This window comes from Poecilia reticulata, linkage group LG7 (genome assembly GCF_000633615.1).
Source record: "Poecilia reticulata strain Guanapo linkage group LG7, Guppy_female_1.0+MT, whole genome shotgun sequence".
NCBI classification, from domain to species: Eukaryota; Metazoa; Chordata; class Actinopteri; order Cyprinodontiformes; family Poeciliidae; genus Poecilia; species Poecilia reticulata.
The window spans coordinates 11082925-11098931 of NC_024337.1; the positions used below are offsets into that span (position 1 = coordinate 11082925).

Consider the following 16007-nt stretch of genomic DNA (forward strand, 5'->3'; position numbering starts at 1 on the left):
AAATTACTCAAGAGTAAAGAAGTATTTAGATGAAAGGCTACTTCAGTATTGAGTAATTGATCATAACCTCTAACTTCATATTTTACAAGGATGCCATCAGAAGCAGTGAGCAAAGTGTGCCATTCAAAAGACAAAAAAAAAAATAAAAATGAATAACATAATCATAAAATAACAAATTAAGGCATAAAAAACACATTTCAATATTTCTTTTCCAAGTATAAAACATATTAAACTAATTCCTACAGTAGATAATGCACATGTATGTAAGTAATTCCAGCAACAATAAATAGTGCAACTTTTTCACCTACAAATGGTACAACAGCCTGGGCAGATGATCATCACTCACTGGATTATTCAAAGTTCATGTAATGAGTGGTTTACATGTAAAGGTGATTAACCAAAGACATCTGTAAAATAAATCTGCAAAAGGGAAAAAAAAAATACAGAAATGCAAAATAAAGTCTTGAAACATTGAAAGTTTAGTTGAAAAAGCCTGAGATATTCTCAGACATTTCAATGTTTTTTTTTTGTTTTTTTTATCCAAGGGCTAATTAATTTCTTTCCCTTGAGTACCGAGTACAGCTTTACCTTTTTCTTGACTGACAGCTAAACAAAAGGAACGGGACAGAGTGATTTGTCAATGGGTAAAAATCAGCACAAAGAGCTATTGATTGGCAGGGAAGAAAGAGACGGGGTGGGGGGGACAATGAGCGTGGCTGTGAGATCTCCCCTGAATGATCAATACTGGAGTTCTGGGTGAGGGAACCGTCCCACTTGTGTTTATACAGTCAGATACACAGCAAAGATCATCCATTGTGGAGCCAGACTGGTGCTGTCACTCAGCGCAGAGCGACGCTGCAGGGGGCGGCCAGGCATCTATCTCACACAAAGATGTCTGCTCTAACGCTCAGAGTCGGAGCAGCCTCCAACGCTGCAGTGGGTATGGGCACAAGAAACTCGCTGCTGGGGTCTTCATCAAAAATGAAGACAATTAGTTCTAATTTATTCCTGTGAATTGCATGCACAAGTTGTTCAGAAGTTTAGAAGATATATTTTAGACGGTCAAATTATGCAAACATTTATTTTCCTAGCTGCTGAATAAATCGTTTTTGATTTGATATATTTCTTAAGCGTGTATTTCTTTAAACTACCTGCGCACAGTTTTACTAAATTAACTTTTCAGCTTAATTTACACCACATGGGGAAAAAATCGTACAATTTTAGATGTTTGTGCATCTTTTCCTGCACATGAAGGTTTTTGGGGCTCCATGATGTCATAGCGTATTTTTTGCTATTTCTTTGCTCACTGAGCGTGTCCTCAAAACTGTAGCAGCAACTTTTACAGTATTCTGAATGCAGATTTTTTTACTTTTCACCTCAAGCAATGTCCCAAAAATGCTAATTAGTGTGAGAAAATAGTAAAAAAAAAAAAAAAAAAGTCAGATACAAAAATTAGCTCGATTTATGGATATTTTTCGTTCTACTAATAAACTGTATTAAAAGGGATAACTGGGACAGGATAAGGGAGAGATACTGCACTCTAGACCCACTCGGTATGTTGGTGTGTTCAGCTTCAGTTAACATAAGTAGTAGCACAGCAAATCATGTGGCAGCAACTCTTTGTTGGTGTCAGAAGTCAAATGGACAGACAGGATTAGGATGATAAGAAAGACAACAATGGTTCATATAAGTTGAGCCCTTAAGCAGATCAACTACAGAAGCAGAACACACCAGGAGCCACGACCATCAGCTAAAAATGGAAAAGAAAAATCACAATTCTTACAGGACCACAAAAATGTGGAATAGCATTTCCTGGTCCAATATGACGGGGTCAGAATTTGGAATAAACGACAGGAAAACAAGGATCTACCCCACCTTACATTAATAGTTCAGACTGATGGTATAAGGCTATGGAAGACATGATCTTGCTACACTTTTGGCTCTTAAGTATTAATTGAGCAACTTTAAAAAACTACAGTCTAGTTGCTGACCATGTCCATCACTTTGTGACCCCGTTGTCTGATGTCACAAAGTGATGGACATCGTCCAGCATACTGGATGTCACAGATCTCTGATCCACTGTACTCCAAAGGTCTCAACGATCAACAGATCCCCGATCCAACAGATCCAACAGATCCAACAGAGCTCCGCTGGAATCTGGTGAAACGGGGATTCACATCACTGAGGTGCAGCCAAGGAACTTGCAGCGACGGTGTCATGCTATTGTGTTAATATGGACCAAAATCAGTGAGGAATGTTTCCAACACCTTGTTGAATCTATAATACAAAAACGTCAGAAAGTTCTGAGATCAGAACGGGGTCCAACCTTTTGCTGAAACCCCAAAATGTTACATATATGCACCACTGAACCCAGAAATGTGCATCTAGATATGGTCGGTTTCTTGTGCAACTTAACATCCCGGCACACACAAAGACAAACACACACACTCAAAGACAGAACAGAGGCACAATGGACAGGGTTTGATCTGTGCTTTAGTCTCATGCTAATCTTATCACGGCCACATTTCTCAACTCTCTGGAGAGCTGCAGATGAGATGAGTGCTCGTGCAGGACGGGTGATCCATCCTGGAGCGATCAGCGCCAACCATCACGGGGGGCACAAGGCGGCTGTGGAGCCACTGTTTATCTTCTGAAGCCTTTTGTTAAGTGCCACTCAAAAGCTGCTTGTTATATCAGCAGAGATAAGAGTCTGACAGCGGAGGAGACGGATGAGCGCAGGAGAAGAGGAAAGTGTTGAAAGACTGTTTTGTTAAAAACGGTGTATTTTAGGCACATGATTTGTAGAACACCTTCTGTTTTTGCAAACTTTAATGTACAGTTTAAGTCTTGTTGCTCTCAGATGATTTATGTTGCATTCCTTAGCACCTTCATAAGTACAGATGAGTTTTCTGTGCAGAGATTGTTTTTGTCTAAGGGGTTTAAATGTGAAATATGTGAAAATGTTTGCTGGTTTTCATACTTTATCTCTTTTGTATCATGTTTGAATATTTCTTTAGAGGGTTGTGGCATTAAGGAGTAATTTGTATTAATTTGTGTGCGTGCGTAAGAGGGCGTTTATATGTGTGTGTGCTCAGCTGCATTCTCAGCTCTCTCTGTCCATTCGAGCGCATTTATTTGCAGTGAGCCTATCCACTTATTGACACTAGTCCTGGTACCCCTGGCCCACTCACCGCCCCCAGCACAGTCCAGGCAATAAATCCACAAGTGGAGCACACACACAGTTCAACAGTTACCATAAGAAAAACAAGAGTGAAGAGGATGAGTGTTTGCCTTCCCATGGAATGAAAAGGGAATGGGGAGGAGGGAGGAAGAGGAAAAGAATACGAGGGCTTATCGCGTAACACTCACTCCGCTGCGACATTCAGCGCGAAAGCACAGCTACACACATACACTCGTTTACAGTGTCTGCTCGCTGCTTTGCATCACAATCTGCTTTTTCGGGAAGCCTTTTTCATAAAGGAGTTAACAGATAAAAGGAAGGAAGGGTTAATATTGTAAAAAGCTGAAAGATGGTCACATCTGCAGCAGGGATTTGTCCCAGTCTCCACAGACACAAAGGACGGCCCAGATGAGATGGGACCAGACACCAGGACATCCTGTTTGCCAGTTTAGGGGACAATGCCCTCCCCCCACACACCTCTCTGCAGTGCTAAAGTGATAATGGTCTTACAACAGTGCGGCTGTCAGCACCTAACTGGAGCAGGACCCAGATAGGACTGCAGGCCTCGGCACAGCGGGACATCAGACCAGGAAAGGATGTCTTTCAACACATCCCAGAGCAGAATATCCGTTGGTCACACGGGCTCGCGTTTCGTTTGCTAGATTTATACCAGGGCATGAGACCTACCTTGATCTCACTGATCTTCACTAAATGTCTGCTGACAGAAAAATGTAGAGAATGCTGACTTTGCTTTACTTTAATGTAAAGAAGCAGGATAGTTTCATAAAGCAGTAAAATGCCTGTTTAAAGTGATGCAAATAAACTTAATGAGGTAGTTTTAGAGTTCACAACATTTGCATGAGCATATGTAAAAAACAATAATAATTCAAGAAGAATGCACATTTTTTGCCTTTAGTGGTTTACTCGTTTGTGTGTTTTCCCATTGTTTTAGCATTGCGGCAGAATACTAAAGGCACTCAGGAATGGCTACTTAAATTGCATCTGAATAACGATTCATGATGGAGAAGCTTTAAAAAGTCTCTAAGAATATGTATCTTACAAGCCTACCACTTAGCTAACAAATAATTTTGCTAATAATGTGTGGACAAAAGGGGAACAAATTATTCTTATTTAAAGTCAGAAGATGAGGAAGGAGTTTGCATGTCTTTCTTATCTATATACCATATTTTCCAGACTGTAAATCGCACTTCTTTTCTTAGTTTGGTTGGTCATGGGACTAACATAACCTATGTTTTTTTTTTGGGGGGGGGGGGTGGAGAGGGGGTTTCCACTCTTCATGACGTATTTTCTGAATGATAAAATTTATACTCGGTAATAATTTATAGTCTGTAATGTAGCTCAATTCTCTGGTTTAAACTGCGTGTCTGTGTCTGGATTGCATAACCAGCTGGAGATGTCCTACATCTAATCAACTGTATCGGATCAATTTAGGCGAGTCAGTTCTCTTTTCCAGGAAAAACGAGTTGGTCAAACTTAGAGGTAAAAAAAAAAAAGAAAAAAAGTTGGTAACGTGAGCTGACTAAAACGCTGACAAAGATGTGAAAATGAAAGAAAAGGCAATGGGACCACAGTGGTTGACTTCACTTCACCATGAAGATGGAAGTGTATTTAAGACACTAATTGAAGTAATGGTATTAGTAGCTGTCGGACATTTAAAAAAATAAAACAATCAGGTTAGACTCTCTTTTCTTTTTTGAACAAACTCAACAAATCTTAAGACTTGAAATGAAGGCTAGAATTTGTATTAATCTTAAATTTTGTTTCCTAATAATCACAAAATTGATTTAAAAGAAATGACAACAAAAAAAAACATTTGTGGCGAAATGTCGTATTGCATTTGAGTCATTCAGTTCCTCAGTGAAATAGGTTAAAGGCTGTTTCTCACAGTCGTATGACCACACAGTGAAGCCCACCACACAGACACACACACACAAAAGAGGAAGAGGAGTCGCCCACAAACAACAGACAGACGGTGGCATCATGGGTAAGATCACAGTAAATGATCTTTTGAAGTGTCAAATTGAGGACAAGTCGAGACAAGTTGTTCGACACGAGATGAGTCACACGCATCCACAGACCCATACAAGCGCACACAAACACACACACACCGTGTCATCTCAGCGGGATGGGTTTCATGCACTAGGTGGAGATATTGAGTTGTCTTGTTCGCAATACATATCTGTGTGTGCTCAGATGTTGATTCAGTGATTTAAAACTCGACTTAAGCAGAATGTGTCTTGCGTTTGTGACATAAAACAAAAGAAACAGACGTTAGAATTTGGCTTACATCTAAAACTAAAACATCTCAAACAGACACCTGTCATGTTTTCAGTATTGGAACTATAATATAACAAATTGATTGCTATTTTTACATTAGCGGCACTAACAAAAGAGACATTTTTGGCACATCTGCTACACCAAGATGTTTCAATTTTTTCATCTCCTACATTTATAATTTAACCAAGATGTAATTTAGAGCACTTCAGAGTGGCTAAACTACTAAAATGTCGTAACAGCTGGCAAAGCTGAAGTAGTTGACCCAGCCTTGTAGAAAACTAAAAATCAAAAGCACCCAGAGGCTCCTCTGAGGCCACCTAGGAGCCTGCTGGCTGACCTCTAGCCCTGTCAAGAGGACCCTTAACTTTCCCTCTTGGAATCTGCATGAGCGGCAAGGCTGTAAACCACAGGCCTGATGCCATGAAACTGAAGAAGCTGCTGAAAAGCCAAACCTGGCTTCAGACGTACGTCCTGCAGACAAGCGGCGGGGATCAACAGAGGCCACGCGGCACTCGAACCCTGTGATATTTGACCGGGCTTGACACATCTGCGTGCGCCGGTCCATCCTGCCTCGCCTGCTGCACACCTCTCACCCACACCCCCCGGGGGCCGAGATAAGTGGTCCCTTGCTATAAATATAAAAAGTGCTGTGAAAGCCTGGAGGGAGCCAAAAAAGACCAGACAGGGTGAGAAGGATGGCATAAAAACATAAACACCTGTTAATAAGGTGTCACATGGGAGGTCATGGAAAAGGAAAGTTCAGCCTAGACCGCCTGAAACATCCTAAATGCACACGTCCGGAGATCTTATTTGAATTTCAACACTTTTTTTTTTTTTATTGCGTCCCTGCCTTTCTATATCTGTCCATCTGTCTCCTCGTCCTTATCCGCCCCTCCCTGACACCCTCTCTGTTTCTCAAAGAAACAGGTGTGAGGACTGCCTTCACAAACACACACACACACACACACACACACACACACGCACGCACACACGTATGTAAGCCATTCCCTCACCAGAACCTGTGGCCAAAGCATGCAGAACATTTCCTTCTGTCTTAGTGACAGCGGCGTCCTCACATCGACGAGCAAAAATAGCGTGTGAAACTCCGAGGAGTGCAGCTCTCAACAATCCATCACCAGAGTGAACAATGTGGCCAGTATTCATAGTTTCTGTACTTAATCCACGAGGAGGAACTTTGACCGAGAAGATCACCTGGTTGCGTTTCTGATTCAGTGAAATGATCACGGCCTTCGTTTGTTTTTTCTTTTCTTTTGTTTTTGGAAAATGGTTGCTAGACGTTTGACGTTTCGCCGGGTGACCTCCCCCCCCGGCCCCAACGGTTCGTTTAGACGAGGAAGTCATTCCCTCACAGATGCATCATTTATTACGTTAGTAGCAAACTGAATATCTTATCAGACTGCAGCTTTTATTAACTACATGCCGTGCCCTACGAAAATGTTCTCATCTTTTGAACTTTGTCACATTTCGTTATGTTAGGACCACAAACGTCTAGTGTTTGTTGATTTATATGACAGACCAATACAAATTAATGCACAACTCTGTAGTCGTAGTAAAAGAGTACATGGCTTCCTAAATGCTCCACCAAAGAAAAATCTGCATGTCTTACAAAGTACGTCCCTACCAGCTTCCAGAGAGAGAAATGTGCTTCCTTCCTCACCATGTTGTCTCAATTGGATTTAAGTATGGACATTGACTGGGCCATTCTAACACATGACTATCCTTTGATCCATACCACTCTGAAGTATAACAGGAAAGATGTTTAGGGTTATTGTTGTGCTAGAAGATGAATCACTGTCAAGCTTTTAACAGCTTTTAACAGTCTTTGTCTTTGTCTAATGTACTCTGGCAAAACTCTGAACGCCAAACAGAACAGCTGCATTTATACACAGATTAAATTACACAGTTTCACACTCTTAATAATTAGGGGACTTCTAAAGGCAAATTGGTTGCACTATATTTCATTTAGACATTTGAGCGCAAAGAAGGGTCTAAATATAAAATGCCACAATTCAGGATTTTGAAGGGAATAAAAGTTAGGAACTGTGTATCAAAAGCAGGCCCAATATTGTACATTAAACTTGTAGCGTCAGATTGTAGCTATTAACACAACAAGTGATTAAGGTGTTTGCTGTACTTGCACAAAGTAAACAATTCATTTAAATATTAGCTTTAGACGTTATACCATTTAATTTTTTTTTCCTGAAACCATCAAACAAGTTTCATAATCCTCTCTTTTCAATTAACAACAATTCGTTTATTTGATGGTCTGTTAAATTTCAAGCATGGGAGTCCCCTGAGTGTTAAGGGCCCCATACACAGCAAAACTTCGTTGTGTTCTTTCGTTTCACTATTTGGTCATTCAAATAAAATCCATTGACGTCTGTGGATCTAATGTTACAAGACCGTGAGAGAGTCTAAATACTTTTGCGGTGTGCTGTATTGCACCCCGCAATAGATATACTGTAGATTTCCCCCTGCGAAAAAGGACCAGCAGTTCCTGTCTTACCAGAAAACCAGACTTGCATCTGTGTATGTACATACAACTCACCTTAACTGTCTGTGAAAGACACTCCAGGCAAAAAGCATCAAGTGTTACCTAAACAACAACAACAACAACAACAACGCCTAGCGACAATGGCGACAGTGGATTTGGAGGGAAAAACGGTGTTAAAAGTTTGGCGGTCACGTTGCGCGCGCGCTCCCCCTTTCACTCGCTAATGAGAATGATAATTTGTGGCTCTTCTGATGACCCCGACCTCCCTCCTGCCCTCCCTCCCTCTTCAATAGTGACTTCTCCCAAGGGACGCGACTGCGCACATCCCCAAGGGACATCCAGCCCTCTGTAGGAATCCTTTTCATCGCTGGGGGACGGATTCCCGCGTTTCGTTTTCTATAACGCCTGAAAAACCGCATTTTCTGGCGGTTGAGTATAACTTCTCAGGTTCTGGGTTCAAATGTGTAACATTTAGAGGCTCAGCTGTACAGAGCGCATCGAAGCGTCTTGTTTATGGGCTACAGTTGCGCTATGTAATAACTCCAAAAAAAAAAAGAAAGAAGAAAAGACTCATATTTCAATTTATTTCCAAACGGAACACAAGTTATTGTGAAATAATACAACTTCCCCACAACCACTGGATCCAAACCTCACGTTTACACAGAACCAGGCGCACTCGGAGTCCACGCGCGCGTGTGTTCGCCTCCTCACCTCCGCAGAGCAGCAACACGACCCAGCCAGTCAGCGGGGAATTACTGAGTGGCACCGCGCCAGGCCGCAGGCAGACTAGTTCGCTCGGTTCTCACGACCTCAGCTCCATAAAGGCATCTCTGAACTGTTAACTCAGACGCGAAGGAGGAGGAACGACCGCAGAACCCACACATGCTGCCAACTGGTGTTTCAGTATGCCTCCGCGCAGGAGGAAGCTGCTGAAGCGTCACTTGCTGCGGAGTTTCGGTATGCCAGTTACTGGCGGTGTCATCTGCAGGGCACCGGCGCGCTGAAAGCCAGAAAGCAAGTACACGAATGAACAAGAGGGGTCCAGCTGCAAAGAAACACGTATTAAAAGCAGGAGCTGTGAGAAATTACCACCACAAGTCATTTCAGCACGTGAAACATTCAAATATGTAAAGATTCCTGGACATACATGCTCAAAGTTACGTCTGGAGAACTTCAACCTCAGTCTAAAATCGTTTGCAGCCTTTAGGGGGTGAGGTTGTTCTTGGACAGTCCAGTTTTTTTTTTTTTTTTTTTTTTTTGCTTGTTTGTTGATTTTTGGCTCAATACAGCTAGTAACTCTGGACATGCCCCCCATTTCTTTTAAAGTAAAGCCTCCCCATAGCATGACTCTGCCATCACCATGTTTCACAATGGAGACTGTGTTTTCAGAGCGGCATCTGTTTTCTAGCACAAAATTTGCCTGAAATCCCACGAGAGTTAACTTCAGCCTCATGTGATGGAGACTCAAGAGATGTAACAGACTAATACTAATAACAACAGTACTACTAGGAATAATAATAATAATAATAAAATGATTGGATAATATTGCCCATATAAGGAAAAATGTGAGAAATTCATATACACATCATTCCAAAGTATAATGCTGTCGCCATTGTGGTTGCATAATAATAATAATAATAATAAGAAGAAGAAGAATTCAATCATATTCTGCTTATAAGCCATTCTAAAAGATCTGAAGAAGACGAACATCCCAATATCAGAATATTTTAATACAATTGTCTTTCAAGGTAAAAGCCTAAATATATTATTACTATTATTATTATTATTATTATTATTATTATTATTATTATTATTAAATATGAGAGTCACCGAGAGCGCTGTGGCTCCAGGAATAGACTCTCTTTCTTCAGGTCTGCGTTGGCCATGCGCGTCCAATGTGATGCGCCGGTGCAGAATTAAATGTTGAGGGGTTTTGACCGGCGGTCACCGCGCTGTAACTTAATCCGAAGTTGAGGGGCACGCTGGCCGCAGGTGGCTGACACACGGCCAGCACAACGCCGCCTGAAACAGAAACACTGCCCCTCAGTTCCGGACCCTGCGGCCAACGGAGGAAATATTGGTTTACGTAGGAATAAACACAGAGTCGGAAGAGAAGTGGGGACTTTTCAGTGCGCATGAACATGGGACTGTGAGGTGAAAGACTCCAATCATATTTCAAATCTTCCACATCCTGCAACAAGTTTATCTGTCCCGACATTCATGCTCAGTGGGGGGAAAAAAGTTATAAAAAAAAAAAGTTCCCTTTCGTTTATCGAGCCAGACACACTGGGAGCGGAACTGAACAATCGGTGCACAAAAGAAAGCGAGGATCCTTCCATATTCTTTCACTGAGGCAATCTGTTAGTGACATTAACCCCTGAGCGCATTTCCCAGGCTCATGAATGGGGTTTAAGACTTCTTAAACCTCCCGCTGCATACAGGATGAGACCCCCATTCAAACTTTTAATTACCTTTATAGCAATAGAAAAATGCGCCCTCCATTGTCCGAAGGGACCAGTCTCTAAAGGGCCAGATGTAAGGAGCTCCCGCCAAACTGGTGACAAGGTGCCACTTGAGACTTTGATAGGACCTTAAATCAGAAATATGATCACTTTGACTTTTGCGCACAAAATGTAACTTTTACGTACGACAAAAAAAAAAGGCATGACAAACTGAAGACATTTATTTTTAAGAAAAATCTCATTTATTTATACCCTGGGTAACCACCCAACTTCAGTTTTTTTTCTTTTTTTTTAACACAAAACAGAATATAAAACAGCTTTGGTATAACAATCAATAACAGCTCTGTACAAAACTAAATCTTTTCATAAAAAGTACTTCATAACAAAGGCCTCCTATAAATCTTCTGACTGAACCTTTATCACCGACATCCAAATGTTGGAGTTAACAATAAATTATAATAAAAGAAAAAAAAACAAGACATGCGCTGTTTTTTTTTTAAGTTTTTGTTGTTTTTAGCAACATTTGTTCCATAAAACGAAACATTCAGAACTAGTAGGGGGGGGCATGAGTGGTTAAAGTTGCCATCCTGAAGAGGAAGGGTCGCAGGCTGAACCCCGCAACAGTTGTGTAAAAGTTTCAGGTAAAACTTTCATCTGGGAAAGTGTCTGGTCCCTTTCGTTGAGCTACCAAGGCCGCCACACCGCTTCACTGCTCTCCGCGCCGGCGTTCACCCCCACCGGGCTGACCACCTGGGACACCCCGGAGAAGGACGTCATCCCGTGCACTGGAGACGCAGCCGTCGGCGCGGAGCTGCCGTGCACCGGACTGGCGTTCACCGCGATAGGCACCCCGGCGTTGGAGAAGAGGGGGATAACGGGCGCAGTGGTGGCGGTGGAGGCGAAGGGCGGGTTGGGGATCAGAAAGGCGAACTGTCCGTCTGTTGCGGGAACCAGCTGGAACCCGCCGAACACCTTGGGAGAGACGGCCTCTGCGGGACTGAGCTTGGAGCTGATGGGCAGGGTGGACGGGAGCTGCACATGGAGGGGCTGGGCCAGGTGCGCCGGCTGGGACGGAGCCTGCTGCGGGTACGTCACGGACATCATCTGACCCATGCAGCTGGACAAATGGCCGAGGAGCCGCGACCTCACCTCGGCGTTCACCCCCTCTGAGGTGGACAGGAAGCGGGTCACCTCGTTCATGCACTCGTTGAATCCGGCTCTGTATTTGCTCATCACCGTCGCATCTGCAGAGAGCGCTGCTGGCCAAGAAGAAGAAGAAGAAGAAAAAGTTTTAATGGCATGTTTGTGACTCCCGCTGCTTAAAGTGAGGCTTAATTAAGCATCCCGACACACGTGCAGGAATAAGTAAACTTACCGCTCATCTGCATGCGCTGCAGGTTCCTCAAGTGCTTCACCGTCATCTCCAGGATGTCTGCCTTTTCCAGTTTGGAGTGCCTGGAGCTCTGCATGAGGGAACAGGGAGAGTTTAGACTACATCCAAGCACGTTCGTCACTGTTTCGGCATTTAAAGTGTATTTAATACGTCTGTGTGTATTGAACTTACATCTTTCTTAAGTGCGTCCAGGATGAGGGTCTTTAGCTGCGAGAGGCTTTCGTTTATTCTCGCCCTGCGTCGTTTTTCCATAATGGGTTTAGATGACTGTAAAGAAACCGAGACGTTCTCTCGTAAATATTTCCGCACAGTTTCTATCAGCGCGAAACATCACACAGGATGACAGCTGGACAAACCATCACCATGTTCCAAGTCTTACCTTTCTGTGCTCGCTGGCATTTTTTGGCTTGTCCGGTGTGTGTGATCCGTTGGCGGGAGCTCCGGCGATGGGAGATGCCGTCTGCTTTTCCATAGTGTCAGCTGGCATCATGGATCACAGCAGGTTCAAAGTGATAATAATAAAAAAAAATAAGCAACGTGAAGAAGTAAATCCTCTTAGAAATCGCAGCGAGAGATTAAAAACAGCAGCAATAAAAACAAAACAAAACAAAACAAAAAAAAAATCACGCGACGCCACTGCAGAACATCAAAGTTCCGTCTAAACTGTTCCGCTCGTTATCGCCGAGCTGTCATCCAGAACCAGAGCGCGTTCGAACCGTGCGTGGCGCCGCGCGCATCGACTTCTCTACGCCTTGTGCCGCCGACACGCGCTGCTGCGGTACTTATAGGCGGCTCGCGTGCTCCCAGTTCGTGTGAAACCCTCTCTGCATTCTTTCCCACACTCGCCTCAGCCAATAGCAGAGAGGACTCACCCTTTGGGCGCGGGGCAGACCGCTGATTGGACAACACCCCCGCGGGCCGTCAGTCACGCGCTGCTCAATCAGCCCTGCGGGGACAAACAACAAAGCGAGAGCGGAGCCGGGCGGAGAAGTGATAAGGAGGGGGGAATTCGCTGGATGTTTGCCTCCAATTTTGCTCCTTACTCGTCAAAAATCTTAAAACTCCCTGAGATATGTATGTGTGAGTGTGTTTGTCTGGAGAGAATGCGGTTTGACTTTTACCAGTTTAAGTTTAGTGAAAAAAAGTAAACAAAGTCAGTGCTAAACAACATATTTTGTATGAGTGGATATTAATGTTCCTCTTTCCCGTAAGAAATAATGCGCTTCATTGGCTTCTTACATGTCACTTTGCACATTATTTTTAATTGTTTATTTTAAAAAAAAACTCAATGTAACTAATAAATCCCTTTAAGCTTGAAAACAAATGTGCTGCCCATCTATTTTAGGAATCCTCTTGCGCCTCCAAGGAGACGTCTGTAATGGCACGCGAGGCGGTCCGCAGCAGCACGCTCCAAGCCAATGGCGTGCAGCCACTTTACACAAATGAGGCAGCGCGCTCTGCGATTGGCTGCGCCACCACCTCTGTGTCAATCATCCTGGCGCGGGAGCAGATCGCAGAGGTGGAGGGCCACATCTGCCCGCGTGCCATTCGCGCACAGTCTCTTCCACGGTTTGCACCGAGCACGTGCCAAAACTCGCAGATTATAGAGCCATGACTTATAAAAACCAAAGATGGTATGGGCACTTTGCAGTTATGGAAAATAGAATAGAATAGAATAGAATAGAATAGAATAGAATAGAATAGAATAGAATAAAGAGGCAGTAGTCCACCTTGCCATATTCTTATTAACGTGAGTTCACGCTCATCATTTAAAGACTAAGATTATTATTATTAGTATTATTGGTATTATTATTAATATTATTATTATTTTAAATAAAATAACTGAAATGTCTCCCCAAGGTTTTCCTAACATTGTGTCTCTATATATTTTTGAGTTAAGCTGAAGCAGGATGTTAAATCCTGAGTATTGCCTTCAAAAGACATCATTTACACACACGTTTCTTTCTCAGCATTTCATTTCATCCTGTGGGTTTTTATATTGAGTAAAGAGAGAGGGCGCCATCTTGTGGCTTAAAGTAAAAATGTGAATGTGCTTTCATCTGTTCTTAAAACATAATCCGATTTTGAAAAAAGAATTACGTTTAAGGTTGATTTCTTTATCAACTTTATGTTGATCCATTTTTTTATTTTTTTATTACTTTACTGGTAATATTGTTGGAAAAGTGTTGTTTTGCTTGTGTGTATGGGTGGCTAATTTCAGATATGTCCAAAATTGTTTTCAACAAATTGTATTTTCTCAGTAGTGAAGCTCCAATTGATTTGGAAAATCTTGAATATTTTGCCCTTGGTGTGACGTTTCTTTATTCTGCCGCTGATAATCCAAATCGATAAGGATCTGTAAAAAAAAAATGATATCCAAAGATATCCAATTTAGCGTCGTCGTCTTCAAATTGCCACAAGGTGGCGCTTCCTTGACTTTCCTATTGAAAAATATGCAGTAAATGTGAGGAATCTTGGAAGTCGTTTATTACTTGCAGTCACAGAGGTCATTAATATATTTCCCTTATCTTTAAGATTCACTTTGTTAAAAATCTGTTAATTTGAATCTATAAAATTTGTTTTAAGTATATTTCAGCTGCACTTTAATTGTGGCAAAACGGCATTTAAAGTTTGTTTAATACACATCTGTGTGCTAAAATGCAGCAAATATATACTATAGAACAAATCAAAACATATCTTTAATAATTTATCTACTTTATCAGTTTGATAAGTAGGTTATGTTGCTCTACAAATGCACTTAAATGTACCAATATATAGGAAATACAAGTGCTAACTTTTCATTAAAGTAACGGTGATAGTAAAAATAGATCTGTTCTTACATGTGAAGATAGTTTATTACTTTATGCATATTTTACAGTGACAAGAATGAATACATTTAGAAAGAACAAAGATGGATGCCATGTAGCTACTTACTTTCATCTTAAGAAAAAGTAAAAAAAAACAACTAATAATTTGAACAAATGAAATCTAAATTGAAGATAAAAAGTGTTCAAAAACATGAATGTCAATTTACATATTTCTTCAGCACTGCAAACACTTTATTACATCATCACATTCCTTTGCCAATCACCACCTCTTTCTTTGCAAAAGATGTTTCAGGCAAAAGCCTAGAGTGAGAAAGAACTGAAATGCTAATCATCTGAGCTTGCGAAAATGCTAATAGCTTTTGAAATGCTTGAGCTTAAACCAAGACTGAAATGTTTTGTTGAAAATCAGTGTTGTGTCCTATGAGGACTGGAGAAGGTAATCACATGCGTTTATCCTAGAAGGAAACAAAATGTTCTCAAGCTAAGCGTTTTACCTAACAGGAAGTGATCATTACTTTAAAGATCATTCATTTTAACATGTTCAGACACACATCTAAATAACCAGTTTATCATAACAATTTGATCCCTGAACAATTTTGCTAAGATTATTTGGTGTATTTACACTATCTGGCAATATTTTTGAAGCTATTCTATGCTACGTGGTCACAAAATAAATGGAAACTGAAAGTGTCAATAAGTAAAATTTGAAACTGATCAAATTACCCTGAAAACAGATTCAGGGTCATTTGAATTTCCCTGTCTCCTCAATCCTGCAGTCCAGACTGAAACTGGCAGCAGGGTATTTGCGTGTTAAATCAACGGATCCCTTTTAATAATAGAACCACTGATAATTCCAGGGAAGCAAATATGCCAGTCTTCAAACTGATCCCGACATCTTTAACCCTTTCTTGCTGTCGATTGGAACAAGCTGAATGTAATAAAACTTTCTTAAGCCGCAGATCCGGCCGGCCTCTGGTGGAGGTTAAGTCATTGTTCGGTGGCTCATGCCCCTCTGTGGGTGAGGTCTGCTGGGGCATGCTGGACACTTGTTTACCCAGGATCCAGAGTCTCAAGGGCCAGCTGTGTGGACTTCCCTTTATTTGCTTTCGGATCTGCCCAAATGAAGCAGAGCTAATTCTACAGAGGGCCGCAGAGATTACACAACTGCTTCCTGCAGCGGAGGAGCTGATAGGGTTTTAATTGATTCATTCTCAATATATTAAGTAGAACTTGCTCATATAGAGCTAAAGTCATGAACATGAGCGAATGTCTAACAATGTTAGACATTGTCTAACTTCTCCTGCATTTCCAATAAACTCATTGAATGAGT

General features: G+C 41.8%; 1 protein-coding gene across 2 annotated transcripts; it reads right to left on the reverse strand.

Annotated features, from left to right (window-relative positions):
- Positions 1-10740: 10740 nt before the first annotated feature.
- her9 (hairy-related 9) lies at positions 10741-12612 on the reverse strand. 2 transcript variants are annotated; one of them, XM_008413349.2, is made up of 4 exons: positions 12229-12612; positions 12021-12116; positions 11832-11919; positions 10741-11712 (listed from the first exon to the last, which is right to left on the reverse strand). In XM_008413349.2, exons 1-4 carry the CDS (start codon positions 12337-12339, stop codon positions 11141-11143), a joined length of 867 nt encoding a protein of 288 aa, XP_008411571.1. In that variant the 5' UTR covers positions 12340-12612; the 3' UTR covers positions 10741-11140. The 2 variants fall into 2 exon arrangements, with proteins under 2 accessions (XP_008411571.1, XP_008411570.1); XM_008413348.2 differs by having other exon boundaries at positions 10741-11715.
- Between the last annotated feature and the right edge of the window lie 3395 nt (positions 12613-16007).

Coding starts and splice junctions, on each gene's coding strand:
- her9 (XM_008413348.2), bottom strand. CDS start 12,339: ATGATGCCAGCTGACACTATGGAAAAGCAGACGGCATCTCCCATCGCC. Junction 12,117..12,228: donor ATGCCAGCGAGCACAGAAAG/GTAAGACTTGGA, acceptor GTTTCTTTACAG/TCATCTAAACCCATTATGGA. Junction 11,920..12,020: donor TGGACGCACTTAAGAAAGAT/GTAAGTTCAATA, acceptor TCCCTCATGCAG/AGCTCCAGGCACTCCAAACT.